General features: G+C 51.5%; 5 protein-coding genes across 5 annotated transcripts; 4 read left to right on the top strand and 1 right to left on the bottom strand.

Annotated features, from left to right (window-relative positions):
* Positions 1–632: 632 nt before the first annotated feature.
* Positions 633–2,354, top strand: BDP55DRAFT_735338 (pyridoxal phosphate-dependent transferase; the record flags this gene model as incomplete). Its single annotated transcript, XM_060580307.1, has 4 exons — positions 633–707; positions 772–1,062; positions 1,128–1,172; positions 1,227–2,354. 4 exons carry the CDS (start codon positions 633–635, stop codon positions 2,352–2,354), a joined length of 1,539 nt encoding a protein of 512 aa, XP_060421686.1.
* A 516-nt stretch (positions 2,355–2,870) lies between these two features.
* On the top strand, positions 2,871–5,021 carry BDP55DRAFT_699319 (pumilio-family RNA binding repeat domain-containing protein; the record flags this gene model as incomplete). The annotated part of the gene is made up of 6 exons (XM_060577879.1): positions 2,871–4,140; positions 4,165–4,202; positions 4,224–4,427; positions 4,449–4,688; positions 4,710–4,828; positions 4,856–5,021. The coding sequence occupies 6 exons, from the start codon at positions 2,871–2,873 to the stop codon at positions 5,019–5,021; spliced, it is 2,037 nt and encodes a 678-aa protein (XP_060421685.1).
* A 1,503-nt stretch (positions 5,022–6,524) lies between these two features.
* Positions 6,525–7,945, top strand: BDP55DRAFT_568394 (family 28 glycosyl hydrolase; the record flags this gene model as incomplete). The annotated part of the gene is made up of 3 exons (XM_060570681.1): positions 6,525–6,881; positions 6,945–7,655; positions 7,724–7,945. The coding sequence occupies 3 exons, from the start codon at positions 6,525–6,527 to the stop codon at positions 7,943–7,945; spliced, it is 1,290 nt and encodes a 429-aa protein (XP_060421684.1).
* A 48-nt stretch (positions 7,946–7,993) lies between these two features.
* Positions 7,994–9,931, bottom strand: BDP55DRAFT_738635 (cytochrome P450; the record flags this gene model as incomplete). The annotated part of the gene is made up of 5 exons (XM_060580391.1): positions 7,994–8,717; positions 8,778–9,137; positions 9,205–9,448; positions 9,509–9,681; positions 9,751–9,931. 5 exons carry the CDS (start codon positions 9,929–9,931, stop codon positions 8,089–8,091), a joined length of 1,587 nt encoding a protein of 528 aa, XP_060421683.1. The 3' UTR covers positions 7,994–8,088.
* Positions 9,932–16,070: 6,139 nt separating this feature from the next.
* Positions 16,071–17,433, top strand: BDP55DRAFT_568391 (2OG-Fe(II) oxygenase; the record flags this gene model as incomplete). The annotated part of the gene is made up of 3 exons (XM_060570679.1): positions 16,071–16,738; positions 16,802–16,908; positions 16,964–17,433. The coding sequence occupies 3 exons, from the start codon at positions 16,071–16,073 to the stop codon at positions 17,431–17,433; spliced, it is 1,245 nt and encodes a 414-aa protein (XP_060421682.1).
* Between the last annotated feature and the right edge of the window lie 423 nt (positions 17,434–17,856).

Genomic DNA, 17,856 nt, shown 5'->3' with positions numbered 1-17,856 from the left:
CCGCATCCTTTCCGATCGGGGTTCGGTTCTTTCAAGCGGCCCTCGAGAGCCCGGGTCAAGTACTAGTATCTATGTTTAATCTGTTGATTAATTGCGCTCTCCTTGGTGAACTGAAAAAAATGTGTGTCAATGGACAACATGTCTGCTCTGCCAAGCCCAGAGTGTCAGCTAAAGCACGTGTAATAAACCTGAAGAACTGGATTGGCCGGCTCTACCAATGCAACAAAAGTGATGATGAAAGAAACATGCTGAATAAGGTACCGTTGGACCCGGCGGCGGGGGCGGCTAGTTTCCCAGCCGGTTGGATGAAGGTGGGCTCGCGCCACTTTGCTCCGATGTGCCGTCATCGGGGAATAAACGCCGGCTTTTTGAAGAATTTCTCCAAAATAGTATTACTCATTCTAGGTTGGAGACGACATTTGAAGAACCATAGAAGTGGACTGAGAAAGCAACTCGACCCCCTTGGATATCGCACATTTCGACTAGTAATTTGTTCCGTGTTGTCCAATTTGAGCGGTATTTTTGACGAAACTTTTCATCGTCTGAGCTTCTCGCATTTTTGCAAGAAATTTTTCAGTACTTTCTCAGGCTTTGCCGTGAAAGAGGAGTTTTAGTATCTCAGCACAGCAACGATGAACGGCACAAACGGCACAAATGGGCACCATGCCGTCCCGCAAACACTCAAAAGAGCCGAGGAAGTAGAAGATGTAAGTATCTCAGCATCGCAAGCAGTCGTGCATTCTCCCGACTGACCTGCCCCCTGTTCAATAGCTGCTTGATGCCGTCAAAGGTCTGATCGTCCCGTACATCAGAGCAGCCGATGAAGCAGCCGGCCAAAAGCCCAGCGGCTACACATCGGTCGACATTGAAGGCGTCCCGAGCAACGTCTTGGTCGACACGCAAAAGCCCGAGGCCTTGGTTGAAAAGCTGAAGCTCTCTCTTCCCGAGGGCGACGGGCTCGGTAAAGAGGGGCTGCTCGATGTCGTGCAAAAGATTATGAGGTACAGCGTCAACACCTGGGACCAGGGCTTCATGGATAAGTTGTATGCAAGCAATACTCCGGTATGTTGGCGGCCTTTGGTGTATGCGCGGCGCCGTGAGTAAAAGTCTGACTATGAGTTTCACAGGTTGGCGTTGTCTCCGATCTCGTTCTATCCGTCCTAAACACCAATGTAAGTTATCCGGCCACCTCACTTTCAATCGGTAGCCTTTGCTAAGTAAATCAGCTCCACGTCTACCAAGTCTCCCCCGCCCTGAGCATAATCGAAAAGATCACGGCCCGCAAGTTCGCAAACCTCTTCGGCTTCAACGGTCCCCGCGCCGGCGGCGTCACCTGCCAGGGCGGCAGCTCCTCCAACCTGACCTCCCTCGTCGTGGCGCGGAGCGCCCTCTACCCCGAGACAAAGGCCTCCGGCAACGGCGCGCACGACTTTGTTGTCTTCACTAGTGCCCACGGCCATTACTCTGTCGAAAAGAGCGCCCTCGCCTGCGGCCTCGGCGCCTCAAGCGTGTGGGCCGTGCCGATCGACGCCGCGGGACGCATGATCCCCGAAGCCCTCCGGGAGCTCGTCGTCCGCGCCAAGGCAGAGGGCAAGACGCCTCTTTACGTTAACTCGACGGCCGGGACGACGGTCATGGGCTCCTACGACCCGTTTGAGGAGATTTCGAGCATTTGTAAAGAGTTTGGTTTGTGGTTCCACATTGACGCCAGCTGGGGCGGTTCCGCCATCTTCTCAGAGAAGCAAAAGGCGAAGCTTAAAGGCTCCCATCTGGCAGACTCGTTGACGGTTAACCCGCATAAGATGATGAACGTGCCGGTGACGTGCTCGTTTCTGCTCACGCCGGATGAGAAGGTATTCCACAAGGCAAACACCCTGCCTGCAGGATACTTATTCCACAACGTGGACGAGACCGAGGACGTGTGGGACCTGGCGGACCTTACGCTGCAGTGCGGTCGTAGGGGCGACAGTCTGAAGCTGGCGTTGGCGTGGATCTACTACGGTGCCGGCGGATTCGAGAAGCAGCTTGACCATGCGTTTTCCCTGGCGGAGTACCTCGCGACATTGGTCGAGAAGAGTGAGAACTTTGTACTGGTTTCGTCGAACCCGCCGCCTTGCTTGCAGGTCTGCTTCTACTACGCGCCAAATGGCCAGCTTGCAGAGAAGCCCGAGGAGAATACGAGACGGACTAGCCAGATGGTCCACAAGCTGATACAGCGGGGGTTCATGATTGACTATGCTCCTGGAGAACAAGGTAGCTTCTTCCGGGTTGTTGTCAACTGTCAGACCCTCGAGGGAACCGTCAAAGGCTTGGTCAAGGCACTTGAAGAAGTTGGCAAGGAGGTTGTTGTGTAAGTACTAAGGAAGTTTATGATAACATGGTGCAGATTAGATACAGACATGTCGTAGAACGATAGACCAGAAGATAGACTCGGCTCAACCAATAACTCAAGAAGTCTACGGGTAAGACGATATCTACGTGCGCGATGTTGCGCTGTTCGGGGCATTGATGGCGCTGTCTGGGCCGAAACAAGCTTGGATGATGGATTGATAGAACAAGAAAATCACTCATCAGTGAAAAGAGCTAGAAGGTTCATTCCATCGATTAAATTGGACGAGGATGGAGATGGGAAAAACTGAAGGGACGCAAGAGCTTTATGTAGGAGACGCATCTGGGGGAGCAGGGGTGATGGATCTGGATGCGGGACAGGGATGAGAGTGGTGGGGTGGCTTTCGATAAGATAAGCGATAAGATAGCGAGTGCCAAAAGTTTTTTTTTTCTTACTCGACTTTCAAGTGCTCAGTGCGACGAACCCGCCCAATTCCCCAGCAAAACACACTTCACCCTGCAATCTTCAGCGCCCTTCCACAATGCCGAAACCGAGAACGAAACGTCAAGCGATTCGCGACGAGCGAAAGAAGAAGAGGAGGGAGACGCACGAAGAGAACCACCAGGCGAACGAAGAGGAACGATCATCGAAGCGCAGGCGAGTCCAGGACGAGGAGCAGGATGGGGAACAGCAATCCGGCTTCGACGATGCAGCGAACGAGCAAGAGCAGTCATTCCGTGGCAATGGGCCCGAGGTGGAATTCTTCGGCATGCTCGCTGATGAAGAGCAGGAATACTTCCGCCGCGCCGACGAGCTGCTCGAATTGAACCAGTTCCCCTCCTCCGAGGAGCGCGACGTCTTCCTGCAAAACGTGTACAAGGAGGCGAAGGGCAAAGAGCTGAAGTTGGCCAGCAGTCAATCGCTTTCAAGACTTATGGAGCGCCTCATCATACTTTCCAACACGAGACAGAAGAAGCAGATCTTCAATGCTTTTGCTAGCCATTTCCTGTCCCTCGTCCAGCACCGATTTGCCAGTCACTGCTGCGAGAAGCTATTCCTCGAATCGGCACCCGTTGTGACGCAAGAACTGGGAGGTATCGTACCGGAACCGAAGGCGGATGCCGAGATGGATACTGAGGAGGATGGCGAGCCGACGCCGGAGAACACCATGGAGGATCTCTTCCTCATGACCCTCGACGAGTTCGAACAGCACATGGGATTCCTCCTGACGGACCGATTCGGATCCCACACTTTGCGCGTGCTTCTGGTTGTTTTGTCCGGAAGACCACTGGACGACGCAGCTACCAAGTCGATGCTGAAGAGCAAGAAGAAGGAGTACATTTCCGTTCAGGGCGCCACAGCAACCGCGGATGAACTAACCCACCAGCTGAGGGCCGTCCCCGAGTCCTTCACCCTGGCCACCAAGAAGATCATCCAGGACGCCGTTTCCGGCATGGACTTCACCGCTCTGCGCGTGCTCGCCAAGCACCCCACGGGCAACCCGCTCCTCCAGCTCCTGCTCGAGCTCGACATCTCCCTCAACCACAAGAGCGACAAGGAATCCGCAGCATCAACAAAGGATACCCTGCTGTACAGGCTGTTGCCTGACGCACCCCAATCTCTCAGCGACGAGTCATCGCAGGCGGCCGAGTTCATCAACAGCATGGTGTACGACCAAATCGGATCTCGCCTTCTCGAGACGCTCCTCACAAACTGCCCCGGCAAGATCTTCAAGGCGCTCTCTCGCAACTTCTTCGGCGAGCGCATCGCAACCTACGTCCGCAACGACATTGCCTCGTATCCCGCCCTACGTGTTCTTAACCGTGCCAGCAAAGACGATCTTGTCGAAGCCGTCAAGAAGATCATCCCCGCCGTGCCCCTCTTGGTGACCAAGGCTCGGTACAACGTGCTCAAGACCCTCTTTGAGCGCTGCGAGGCCCGTGGCGCGTACGAGGAGAAGAGCGCCCTCACCAGGGCTCTCACCGACGCGCTCGGCTCCGACCCGAAGAACGTCGTGCCGAAGTTGTGCCACCTGGTCGAGGAAGAGCCCGCCGACGACAAGAAGTTCCAGCAGGATGCTCCGCTGAACAAGACTGCTGTCGTCAACCACGGCTGCCAGCTCGTATCGGCCATGCTCAAGACCTCTGGCAACCCCACCAAGGTCGCCCAGAAGTCTCTCCTCGCCACGCCCCCGGACCTCCTCGTCAAGCTCGCAACCACATCAATGGCATCAATGACCGTCCTGACGACAGCTCTCGCAAGCCCCGCAGCCCCTCAAAACGAGTTCTTCCACAAGGCCCTCGTCGGCACGCTCGCCACGCACGCAGCAGAGCTCGCCCAGTCGCAGTTCGGCCACAACGTCGTCCTCGCCATCATCGAGGTGCCCTCCCGCGGGGACCGGTCCATCCCGTTCCACGTCAAGCAGACCATCATCGGCGCGCTGGCGGAGCACGAGAGGGCCCTGCGCGATTCGTGGATGGGCCGCAGTGTCTGGCGCACGTGGAAGGGTGATATGTGGAAGACGAGGCGGTCCGACTGGGTCAAGTGGGCCAAGGAGGTGGACGGGCCGGCCGAGGAGACGAAGCTGAAGCCGTGGGAGAGAAGGAAGTTGGATCAGCAAAGGGGGCTCCAGCCGAGACCTGCGGCCCCGGTGAGGGAGCAGGTTCAGGCGGAGGAGCAGCAGGAGGAGTGAGACGTGGCATGTGTATGATACCCGGCAGCAAATCATTCAACCGAATGTAATACAATTATTGAACTGCGCAGAGCCTGAAGAGCTTCTTGGATCCATGTTCAAATGATACACATACCATGGCTTATGTCTCCCCGTATGAATCAAGGCATATCAAAAAGTCATATTGAGAAGAAACGAAGATGCTATCCTCGACATCAAAGGAGAACCGGGGCAGCCTTGACCACGCGGGAAAGAGTGGGGCGCCGAGACCGCCGAGCCGGGCTCGGCCTTCTCAATCTGTCGATCCAGACGGGGTTCCGGCTTGGCTTCACAGATGCCTACGACGACATTGCTATTGGAGGAAGCTTGGGTACACAATCGGTTCATCCAACGAGTAGTTGTTGTGAAGTTTGACAAGAAAATTGACGAACTTGAGATCACTTTATGAACAACCACTCGTGGTCTAGACCATTGAGCCTCTAACGGCCAGGCCCTCAAAGTTATAGCGGCCTAGAATTAAGCCCGGCCGAATCGCTGACAGATACTACCGTGGGGTTGCTCACTTGAGATCGCATGGCACCCATGCAGGCTCGGATTCAAAATATAAACTGCGTCCAAAGCTTAGCCGGAAATTGCATATCGAGATGGCACAAGGTTTGATTAGTTCACCCTGTCTTAAATTGACAAGGTGTGTAGGGCTGTGTCTTCGATATGACTTGTCGCACCACGCAAATATGTCAAGCAATGTCATTCATCTACTCCGTACCCAGGTACAAATTCTGCCAGCAACAATCTTCTTATCTGTTTTCAACTGACGACGCCTTTGTTCCTGCGGCTTTCGCCAAGTCTTCGACTCACAATCTTTGAGAGAAGAGCCGCAGGGTAGTGTGCCGCATATCCGGCCCTGGTCCTAGTCAAGCGCAAGTTCACGCGCGGGGATCACTCATACCAAACGAGACCAAGCTCCAACACGTGCGGAAGATCTCTTTTTGCAGCTTGCAAGGACTCGATTCCATAGCGCAAGGCAATTAAGGAAACGGGGAATAATTTTCCATCCAATCAATATCGACGGTGGATCGTCTGAACTCGCGTTCGTTTGCCTATCCCCATTTTGGGTCCCCTGACTTCCCCCCCTCCCCTCCGCAATCGAGGCTCTTTCGCCCACCGGGACCAACGTCAGCAACCGTTAAGATTCGGCCTCTCCTTACCTGATACTAGTCTCATCTCCGCAAAAAACCACGACCATCCCGGAAATCCCAACCCAACTCAAAAAATTCCCAGGGAAACCTGTGGGTAACCAGGTGTGCCTGTTCGATATGCTCTGACCCGGGAGACCGATGTCACCCTTCCTCTCCTGTGTGGACCCCTCATAACGAGGGTCCCACGACTCGGGGCGAAGCTTTGAGATGTTTATAATGACCCGGCTTGGCCGCTCGTAACGGATTGAGTCGTTGCCGAGCTACTCACCCTCTCTCTCAACGTCAACCCACGGTCTCTACATCGCCTCTCCTCTTCGCCGCCGTCATGCTGTACCGTAACCTGCTGCCATTGGCATTCTCTCTCGCGGCCCCCGCGCTCGCGCAGACGACAAAATGCGTTATTTCGCCTTCCAACAACGCGACGTCGGACGCAGCTGCCATCGCCGAGGCGTTCACTAAGTGCGCTAGCGATGCCGAGATCATCTTCCGTGAAGGCGTCGAGTACAAGGCGTACGAGCCCATCGTCGCCACCAAGCTTTCCAACGTCGTCATCACCGTTAATGGCAACATCACTCTGCCCGAGGACATCCCTACCGTCCAGGCACTCGTCTCTGCAAAGGGCGGCACGCTCACCTGGTTCCAAATCGGCGGCACCAATGTCCAATGGATTGCCTCAACTGATGTATGTTTCTGACTGTAATACTCTGACAAATCTCATCGATACTCACAAAATGCTCCTCTACAGCCTCACGCCGGATGGATCAAGTCTCACGGACAAGCCTGGTGGGATGCCAACAAGCCCGGCGAGACCGGCACGCCCAACCGGCCCCATCTCATGCAATTCAGCGTCACCAACGGCGTCATGAAGAACATGAAGTCTCTCAAGCCCATCGGCTGGAACTTCTCCATCAAGGGCAAGAACATTACAATCTCCGACACCGTCATCGACGCCCGCTCCGAGACGAGCGGCTTCCCCTTCAACACGGACGGCTTCGACGTCGGCGCCACGGACGTGACCATCACCAACAGCAACATCTTCAACGGCGACGACGCCATCGCCATCAACGACGGCGCCAACAACGTCCTCTTCAAGCACGCCACCATCGGCTTCGAGACCCACGGCATGAGCGTCGGTTCGCTCGGCTCCAAGGTTGCTTCTGTGGCTGATGTCAAGAATATTCGCTTCGAGGACGTTGATGTCCACGGCGGTCTGTACGCTGCGCGCTTCAAGAGCTGGATTGGTGGGCAGGGTTTGGCGAAGAACATCACCTGGAGCAACATCCGTCTCGACAACGTTACCTTCCCCATCTTTGTCACGCAGACCTACTACAACCAGGCCAGCGCCGGCGGCGACAGGCCCAACAATTCGTCCGTCATGATGGAGGACTTCACCTGGGAGCACTTCTCCGGCAGCATCAACACCAACAACCCTGGTGACGGATCCTGCACCACAAACGTAAGTCTTTCACACAGTTCTACATTCACAATTTGCGATGAATACATGTATGCTGACCATTAGCATAGCCTTGCTGGTATAACTCTGGCCTCCCCAACCTCACCCACACCGAGGCCGTCATCATTGAGTGCAACACCCAGACGTCTTGCAAGAACTTCCAGACCAGAGACATCAAGATCCACCCCCAGAGCTGCGGCGCCTCCAAGCTCATTTGCATGAACGCGATGCCGACGCTGAACCCCAACCTCGGATTCGAGTGCGCCAACGGCACATTTGCTCCCACCGCATGATCCGAGTTTGTGTGTCTTGAAGTATAGTAATAGTAATTCAAACTTTCCAGTACACTGGTCCATCTTTTCTTACCCTCTCATGTGAGCAAGGTGAATGTGACACTCGCCTACGCCCTCTTAACAGCCTGCAGTGCAAAATTGCCTCATGCATTTGCGGCCCTGCGCTTCAAGTTACAGACAACACCCTTCGTCCGGTAAAACCACCGCGAGCTCGTCCACCACTCCTCATTCGAATCCACAAGCTCAATTTCGAACCTAGAAATCAACGACGGAATAATCTTATAAACCTCCATCAAACTCAGGTTCCGCCCGAGACAGATTCGTGAGCCGCCACCAAAGACGATATCCGTCGAATTCCACTGTCGCATTCGCAGCTTATAGGCCTCATCGTCTTCGTCATCCTGCTGAAGCCACCGCTCAGGTCTAAAGTCGTCGGCATCGTCACCGTAGACCTTTTTGTTGCGTCCAATGATGTAAGGGTTCATGCCGATGAGCGTTCCTCCTTTCACGAATGAGCCATCCGGAAGGGTGAGACCCGACTCGGGCACGATTCGCTCCATTGTCATCGCGATGGGTGGATGGTAGCGTAGAGTTTCTCGACAAACGGCTTCGAGGTACGGAAGCCCGCGGGCGATGGCGTAAGGCGCGGGCTTATCAGCGGGGATAATCGAGATGACTTCGGCTTCCAGTCGCTTCCAGATACGCCTGTCCTTTAGGCAATAGTAGAACAGCGCACGCATAGTAATGGCCGTGGTATCGGCCCCTGCAATCACTATTTCCTCGCGTCAGTTGCTGCGATGCTTTTTTTTATTGATTGAGCAAACAAACTCACAGTTCAAAAGTAGGTAGCCGATGATGGTGCCTTCGTCCACAATTTCGGGATGTGTCCCCTTGGAGTCGATGAAGTACTGCAAAAAATCTGGCTTCTTGGGGTTAAATGTATCATCTTCACCCTTGAGCCTCGCAGTCAGGTTCTCGAACGCGATCCTGGTCACGTTGGACAGGTTCGGGGGTCCGAGGGGATAGACCGGGTTCTTGTCCAGCCAGTGGTCTAGCCACGGCATTTGGCCACAGAGACCGAGATAGTCGATCGCCTGGTCGCCAATCGCAAGTGTGCCGTCGAAATCACGCCCTTCGTCCATGTAGCCAAACTTTCTACTGAACGTGACGTAGCCAAGGAAATCCCAAGCACCTATGCAAGAAAGACTGCGGTTAGCCGTGCAACTCGAGCATCCTGAAGCATGCATACCTCGACATACAGTAAGCAAGCCAGTCGCCAAATTCGCAGGCCTTGGAGGTGTCTACGAATCGACGTTCGAGATGATTGCAAAACTCATCAATCGTCTTGTCCATATGGGGCTCCATTGCAAGAACGCTGGGGACCGAGAAGTGTCGCACAACAGGTCTCTTTAGCTTTGCGTGCTCTTTGTTATCGGTCTCGCTGAACATGTGATAGGTGATCTTGCCGTCAATAATTGTGCTGCTGTTCTTGTAGAGATCGGACTATATTGAATCATTGACTTAGCACACGACAAGATTTGGGCTGTGTTGAAATGGCATTACCTTCTTCCATTTGCCATCGGTGCCGTAGATGACTTTGACCAACTCGGGATAATCAAGGTCTAGAAGATTCGGACCGAGGCGAACGACCGGGCCATGCTTCTCGTGGAGCTTCTTCATCCGGGGGGCATACTCCGCTGCAATCACCTGCCAAAACCTCCAGACATTCGTCCATCCTGCCGTCCATTAGCTTTAGATACAACTTCTATTAGACGACGACTCATGATCAGAAGCTCGTAGAATACCTGCGAGTAGTGGTCCAGGAAACTTCTTCAGCGGCGATGTCTGCCAAGAAGCAAAGAACCAAAGAAAGCAGCTGATGGCGGGCGTGAGTAGAATTAGACTGGTTCTGTGTGTTTGCGCACTGATCAATATAGTCTCCCAGGAGGATGAAGTCCCATTGTTAGGAAATGGCACCGAGTCCATGGTGCCTGTTCCAATCGACTTCGATGGCTGGCAAAGAGTTGGCGGGGATATTCTGGAGAACTTCCGGCAGTAAACACCTGGGGGGAAATCAAAACCTACAACATAAAGGATATCTTGGATGTGTATCTTAAAGCAGGCTATTGGTATTGGGATGATCAATGGAGATCGTTGGTGATACCCTTGTACCGAAGTAAGCCCGTTGGTCGCAACCGTAACGCTCCATGTTTCTATGAGCCCACTCGATTCGACTTACGTATCTGTTACACAGCTGATATGCATGTGGTCTTACACTTGGCGAAGAGGGGTTACGACTATCAAATTCGATAATGGCGACCTACACGCTGTATATGTATGCTCATTGCAACCCCACTTCCTTCAAAGCGGCCCGGATCGACGAAAGCCAGGCCAAAGAGGTTATGTAGCTACTATCTAATGATACCTTAACCAACTAACTTTCACCGTTCAATATGAAGCGCCTTTTCTGATGCAAATTCCTTTATCGAAATATTTGACTAAGTTGTACGCTCTTTAGATACCTTATCTCAAATACATGTTCTGGCGAGCTTTTGCACAGCCAACTTACGTTACAACGCATGTGGTCCATGTCGTGTTCTCATGCAATGCTGCCGACCAGTCGACTGTGACAAGTAATATGCAAGCAGATACTAAGGATGCAGAATCTGCTGTCCAGGCGGCTAGCTGATACTCCCCAGTCGATCCATGCCTCCCTTGGCCGGGCATACCAAGCGGGAAAGCCATTCACTCGACGACCTAAGGTCTTTTACTCCGCAGCCTAGCTTTTCCGGCGAGAAAATTTCATCTTTTCCAGGTGCCACGATAATTCTCGAAGCGCTTCACTGCTGATTTGTCCGTCTTTGGCATCAAGGGGCATGTCGTCACAACTTACCTTTCGAAGAGATACGCATCAATGGGAGGGATGCTTTCCCTTGATTGTTTTCTAGTCTGCTTGAAAATCACCAGTTATCTTTTCAGACCTAATAAACAAAAAGATTACGGGTTGTGATTCCTAGCACTTGTCAAAGCCGTCACTTGTCTTGTATCAAGAATAGCTGGCTAGCAGTGATACAATCGAGTGAACCATGGCCACCGCTGATTGGAATTGTTCAGCTATGGTAATAGCATTTAAGTACTTTGGGCTCTCGGCACTATAGCACAGTTTTTAAAGGAAATCAGGAAATTTGGGAAAGTGCATCCAAGCTGTCGCTTCAATCTTGAGGTACTTTAGTTAAGGTAAGCTGCCAATTGCAGCAGTGGTTCGCCGAGTTTAACCAAACTGGAGTAGACACCTAAGCGTATAAATTTGAGGCTATGAATAGAAGAATCTGATGAGCATTGGATTAGTGCCGGCATGGCAAATTAAGAAACTTGGGATCGCGTGAGCGACCTAAGGTAACCATACGTAGCTGGTGCGAGAATCTGACTGACAACACCCACTGCGTAAGGTATGTAGCTTTGATAGATCTTTCAATAGCTTATGTATGTGAGATGCAGTGTTGAGATACTATAATTATTAAATACGCTGCGCATACGACAGTGGCCGGGCTGGAGCTGAAAAGGTTGGGCTAGAGTTGCTTGCGCTGCTGAACTCCGTTAGAAAGAGAGAAAGAATTGACTGGGAAATTTGAACAACTACATGTAACTTGTGATCTCGTTGAGTCGGCAGATAATATAAATATCAAATAGGCATTGATCATTGATGCGTTCAGGCCTCCTGACGGAGTTGCGCCGGCCAAAGTGTGGTGGAGGAGACCCATCCCGATTATCCAAGCTTCGCAGTTAGTCTGAATTTGCTGGCTGTTCATGATACCAGCAGGTCTTAAGAGGAACACCTCAGTTGAAGCTAGTAATCAATTAAAACGGTTGTCAATCACATTCTTGAAGTCTCTTTTATTCGACATCCAGCAAGCATCCGTATAGCTACTCCTCAAGTGCCATCTGCTGACTCAATTGTCAGGAAGAGTGCTAATGGACAAAACGAGGAACTGGTTCCGATGCCTCAATCTCCACAAAGCTCGGCAACAAAAGTAAGAGTCCATCATGTAGTAAGAGAGAAATCGACTGAATTAGGAGGGCGGGCGGGCGGAGTAGTATATCTAAAGTAAAAGGCCAATCTAGCAGATAAGGTACCTGCTGAGAAGTAAAGCGCGTTTATGAGAATACTTCACACTCAACTGCTAAGCAGTAAACCCTTCTTGGTAAGTTCGAAAACAGCGCAGGAGTCGGTCTCAATGTCTCTAGAGACCACAATGAGCATTTTGATTATCCAATCTCTATTTTCTCCAGGGAGGTACTCAAAAATACTTGAATGCTCTTCAACGTTGTTGCCATCTCTTGATTTTGAGCAATCGCCGTCCGAAAGATGAGATGATAGGATGGTCAGCGTCTGGAAAGCCTAACTGCTGTCTATGAGACTGTGCGAACTTTCCTTGTACGAAAGTTAAACTCTACAACGTGTCTACTACATGAAATTTTGCCGTGACTCTACCCGAGACGCACCTGAGTTCATCAGCAGGTCGAAGTCCTGGGTACGTCGGACTCAGAAGTCAACAAGAGGTTCACCGTGGAATGCCTATGGGAAACACAGAAAACATCCCCTCTGACTAGTCCTAATCTTTGAATTTGATGCACATCATCGTTCCTTATATCATCATGAAAGGCAGCTGCGCCAGTTCATAGTAAGTACCAATGGCAAATCCAACGATCCAGGGTCGGTTTCGAAAGCATTCTACACCCCTTAATACCTTCTCCACCCGAAAGCTAGGCTAGGCCTTTCTTGAGATCTTGGCTCGATGCGTGTATCCGTCGTTGACGGAAAAGGGTTCGTGGTACCAGGGAAACTATCCGTCTTTTAAATGCCAGGGAAGTACTGTATGGTGCCATGTCAAGCACACAAATTCCTTTGTTTTGAGGTTTCATTGCATCCTCGTTGTCAGTAGTAGGTTTCCATGCGCAGAGTGTCACCTCGGTTTTCCAAAAGTGGCCAAAGTCAGCATGCAAGAGTCTGCGTTAGACTTCCGTCAGATCCTGATCTTGTCATTAGACGAGTTGGAAGAGCGAACCCACTAAGGATGACTATGGGGCAGGTGGAGGGAAACAACCCCTCGTCTAAAGCTTCGACCCAGCGTGAGAATAATATCGCGAGCAGATGGTCAGATCACGTAATCTTTCGAGTTGCAAATAGTTGGACTCTCATCCAGGCTCCGGAGTCTGAACCCTTGCCACCAAGTCCACCAAGATGGCGAAATCGCCGGAACGCAGCGAGAGGATACTCTTCGAGCTTTCCAAGCTCTTTAATGGCTCGAGGTGAGCGTAATGACTCCAGAGGAGATTCTAAGCCCCGAACACATTCACGTTTTAGAGCATTTCTGCGACCGACTGGATGCAACATGTACGAATCAGGCGCGGCGCGGAAGCAACTCCGACGCTTCGACTTCTCAACTGGGGTACCCTAGGCATGCATAGCGAGACTCAAGATCCGTCTCAACCCCAAAGATGATTGACCTCGGCCTGGGCCGCTGTCGAACCTTCAAGGAGCTTCTCGTTAATGTGAAGCTCTTTCTATCAATACAGCTCTGTGGAGACAGTGCATTCGCGCTCGGCGTGTGGCTTTATGAAGCCAAGGGATTGCATACAAACATGGGCTTGAAGGATGCCTGCGGATTCTTCTTTGTCTTCCTGAGAACAGAAGTAGGTACTAAGTAGCGGTGGGCTCAGTGCGTTGCAGTCTGTACAGCGAACGAACTTGTGTTGATGAAGAACTCAACTCGTTGGATCCACCCTGTTCGATGTCCGTACTCCTAGGATCAGACCGAACGGCGACTTTTCTGTCTGGCCGCTGGCGGCTAAAGTGTCTACGGAGTATTACACTGTACACAGGGAGTCAGGGAAGTCTCAACACCTCTAGGGTTGTTGTTCAGGCGCCGAGTGTTACCTACTTACCTTTTACCCATTGCTACCTTGCCCATGAATCCAGCTAGCCATTCGTCCCAGCTAGAACAGAAAACTCGTTATTACGAAGAACCTGTACCAGCATGCGTTATTTCCCATCCACGAGAAGACTTGGCTTCTACACTCAATTACTTGGCAAAAGTACCTTGTCAGCTTTGAATTAGCCAGCCTGTTTTCGACAAATCTTGAGTGATTTGAGCATATTATAGACCGTGAAATTCAAAGTAATGATGGAAAAGATCTGTCATCTTAATACTGAGTCCATGGGAATCCAAGGTTTTGACGAATCGAACGTCTCGCCTAGATTTGGACCAGCATTGTTCCTGTCGACAGGGATCCGTGACTGGAAACTCGGACTTTGAAGAAGGCCCTGCACCGAGAGACCTTGTGCTTGTGCATACGTACCCCAACGAGGCGGCTTGTGAATATGTCGCATATTATCTGAAAGTGTCGCAATGTAACGCTAAGGAGACCATTGAAGAGTTGACAACTGAAGGTATGATTCTGGCTGATACTCAAGACCACCAAGCTCGCAAATCATGCACGTGCCCACAATCGAACCCATCATTATGTCTGAAAGAGCATTTTGACGTTTTGCGTCCACGATTGGATGTTCTTCCAAGTTGATCCACGAAAATCCTGTTCATTCGTATGAACAGAGTCTACGATACGAATCCTACGGAGGTGCTGTCGAAGGAGACAACTCGGCGGCCCGCCGGCCTCGGCTGTGCCGCACAGGAGTTCCAGAAAAGGCAAGGTTTACTTCGAAAGGGATGAAGTTGTGAGGTCCACGAATCATGATTTGCGTTGAGCTCTCACTTTGGAACGTCCGCGCGGGATGACTCAAGTCCGTGTCCGGGGTAATTGCCCGGAGATGGCGGTAACAGAAAAAGCGTCCTGGGTACGGACCGGACGCGAGATTCGAGACTCAGACATCTCTTAGCCCTCCTGAAAAAGATTTCAGCTATGACTCGCGCCTCCTATTAATCAAAGAACGTTCAAACCTCTGCCGAGCCTCGAGATCGTTAAACCGCTCGCCTGGTAACGCCCGCGAAACTCTCTCGATCCGTAAGCAACCAGTCCTGTCCCAAGCCATCATTTAAGGTTTCGTGTCAACTGGGGCGAACCTCATTTAGCCGTGGGCAGAAAAGAAAGTCTAAACCTCCGTGGGTCCCATGGAAGCTGGTCTTGGCGGCAAGCCCGGATTCTTGGGTAACTTATCGCAGAAGCGGCGAGAACGACATCTCCAACATTCAGTGTTGCAGGAGTGCACAAACCAGTCTCTGACCAACCGATATATGTACGTTGCCCTAGATTAGTAGCTCAATGCAACCAAAGCTTTGATCACATTTTGCCTACGTCTCAAAACTTTGCAAACACTTGATTGGTTCATAGATTCTTTGATTAAGTTGACAATTCATTCCAGTGGACTTCAGACTTGGCAATAGTCTCTTTGGTTACCTCCTGAGAAGGTATGGTTTCTACAGGTTTACTGCCATTCCTCAGACCGTATTTAATGAAAACGAAGTCCTAGTTATTAGAGCTAGCTGCCGGTGGGTTTCTTGGCATCTATCAAAGATGTGAGCCATCGTGGAGATGCTCTATTGCGAGATTGCAAGGGACATTGCGAAGTCTGATTTTCTTGACTCGACAACCCCTTGCGCTCTCGGCAACTCAGTGGGCCTTCTGGAGACCTCAACACAGGTTCCACCTCTACCTTAGCCCGCCGAAGACATTGTGCCCTGGCCCATGGAAGAGCCAAGCATCGTCAGTGGCTTCCCTGATGTCTGCGGTATATACCAGCTAAAACGGAAAGTTGATTCCGAACAGGCATGTCTAATACCCCCTGAGTTCTGAAGCACCGCCCCTTGGTCGAAAACGTGATAGAATTGAGTTCAAGCATATGATATGAACGAGACCTCACCAATTCCGAAGGAAACCTAAACCTGTTTCTGCAGCTCTCGAGACAATGGAAACGTGCCTACGGCATGTGAATTGCAACCCAATGCCGCTTGGCAGAAGCTACGGTGAGATGTAGGGAGTGAAATGCCAAGTATAAAGAGGGCAGATGAGCCGTGGGAATCTTGCAATCCAGATCTCTCAACGCTATTCTCCTAGCATCTTGTTTTTCCTAGTGACAATATCTTGGGTTTGGAACTTCGTCACAGACATGTCAGCCATAACGAAGTCTTTGAGTATAATGGCTCGCCGCGGGCCGCGGAAGTCAGCTCTTGGCCACACTCGTCACTTGGCAACCGTCACAGACCACAACCTCGCCCGGATGGCTGCCACAATGCCCCCGGGACACAAAGCCACAGTAGCTCAGCTTGAGACATTTGCACTTCCTGAGCGTGTCACCGGCAGCCCTGGCGATCGCGCCATGGGGAAAGCTCTGGTTGATGCTTGGCGCCGTGATGGTATCCTCCAAGTCTCAATGAACGACAAGCAACAGCACATCTTCAATGAAGCCACGGCCTCAAGCAAGGCATTCTTTGCCAAACCCCATGACGAGAAGGCCGCATGTGTTGATTCTCAAAGTTACTCGGGATATATCGCCTCAGGCGAGGAAATAACCGATGGCATTGCCGACTATTCTGAGATCTTCACCGTCACTAAAGACCTAGATCTCGCTGAACCCCGCGTTCGCGCAAAGTGGCCCTGTCACGGCCCGGCCCCTTGGCCCGACTACGAAATGAAACAGCCCATGACTACTTATATGGACTACCTTGGGGAAAGTGGAGAGAAGTTGCTCCAGCTTGCTGAGCTAGGCCTGAATGTGCCCGCCGGCTCCCTCACGAACCTGACTCAGGACGGCTGGCATCACATGCGTATTCTCAGGTTAGCCACATTCACAGTAGCAACTAAAAGACAACGGTCTGCTAACACTGATTATCCGACTAGATTCCCTCCTACACATAACACAAACGGCAAGGGCAAGGCTGGACGTGGTATCGGCTCTCACACAGACTATGGTCTGTTGGTGATTGCTGCTCAAGATGATGTTGGTGGTAAGCCAAGGCCTTCCACAAGTTCGACTCGACGGAAACTGACATACTTATTCAGGCCTCTTCATCCGTCCCCCATACGAAGGTGAAAACTACGCAAACTGGGAAAAGAGCTCAGCTGGAATGGCGGAGGAGGACGACCGCTGGCACTACGTGCCCCCTGTTCCCAACGTCTTCACAGTCTTCCCTGGTGACATCATGCAGTACATCACCAACTCTTATCTGCCCTCCACTCCCCACAAGGTCGGCCTGAACACCCGCGATCGTTTTGCTTTCGCCTACTTCCATGAGCCCAGCTTCCAAGCTGTTGCCAAACCTCTGCCAGGCTACGATGTTGGCCAGTCTCCCAAGGAGGGCATTCACTACGGCACTCACTTCACCAACATGTTCCTAAGGAATTACCCTGAGAGGATCACTACTAAGAGAATGTATGCGGAGAATCGCCTTGCACTTCTTGAAAAGGATGGGCTTCGATCCCATTCTTCGCAGGTCAATACCGCGAATAGAGTGGTTGCAAACGCTGAGTAGTAGACGTAATAGGCTTCTTTATAAGCCATCAAATCTTTACAAGCAAGCGACACAAAATCATATTAGATTGACAGGCCTGACGGCATAGAAAGAAAGCGATGGGAATACCAAATTGATTAACACTCCTTTTACGAAGAATTTTTATCTGATCATGAGAGAGAAACTTTGATGACAAAAATATGACAAGGCATGAACACCCGGCTCAGAACTCTCAAATCGCCCGGTCTGCAGTGCATCCTCACCAGTTCTGCAAGTACCCTTCAGAGTTTCCAATGATGAATCCTTTGCTCCTCAAAACTCATTCCACTTCTACAGTAGGCGGCACAGGTCCAATTTGAATTACGAATGAGCGCTTGCACGAAGTTATCGAATCGCAGTGATGAATTCTCGCTTGCCTTCTAATTTGAAACTTATCTTCTTTCT

This window comes from Colletotrichum godetiae (genome assembly GCF_030913485.1).
Source record: "Colletotrichum godetiae strain CBS 193.32 chromosome Unknown BDP55scaffold_113, whole genome shotgun sequence".
Lineage (NCBI taxonomy): Eukaryota > Fungi > Ascomycota > Sordariomycetes > Glomerellales > Glomerellaceae > Colletotrichum > Colletotrichum godetiae.
Note: the sequence above shows the minus strand (reverse complement) of the source record. Positions and strands in the feature narration are given on the sequence as shown.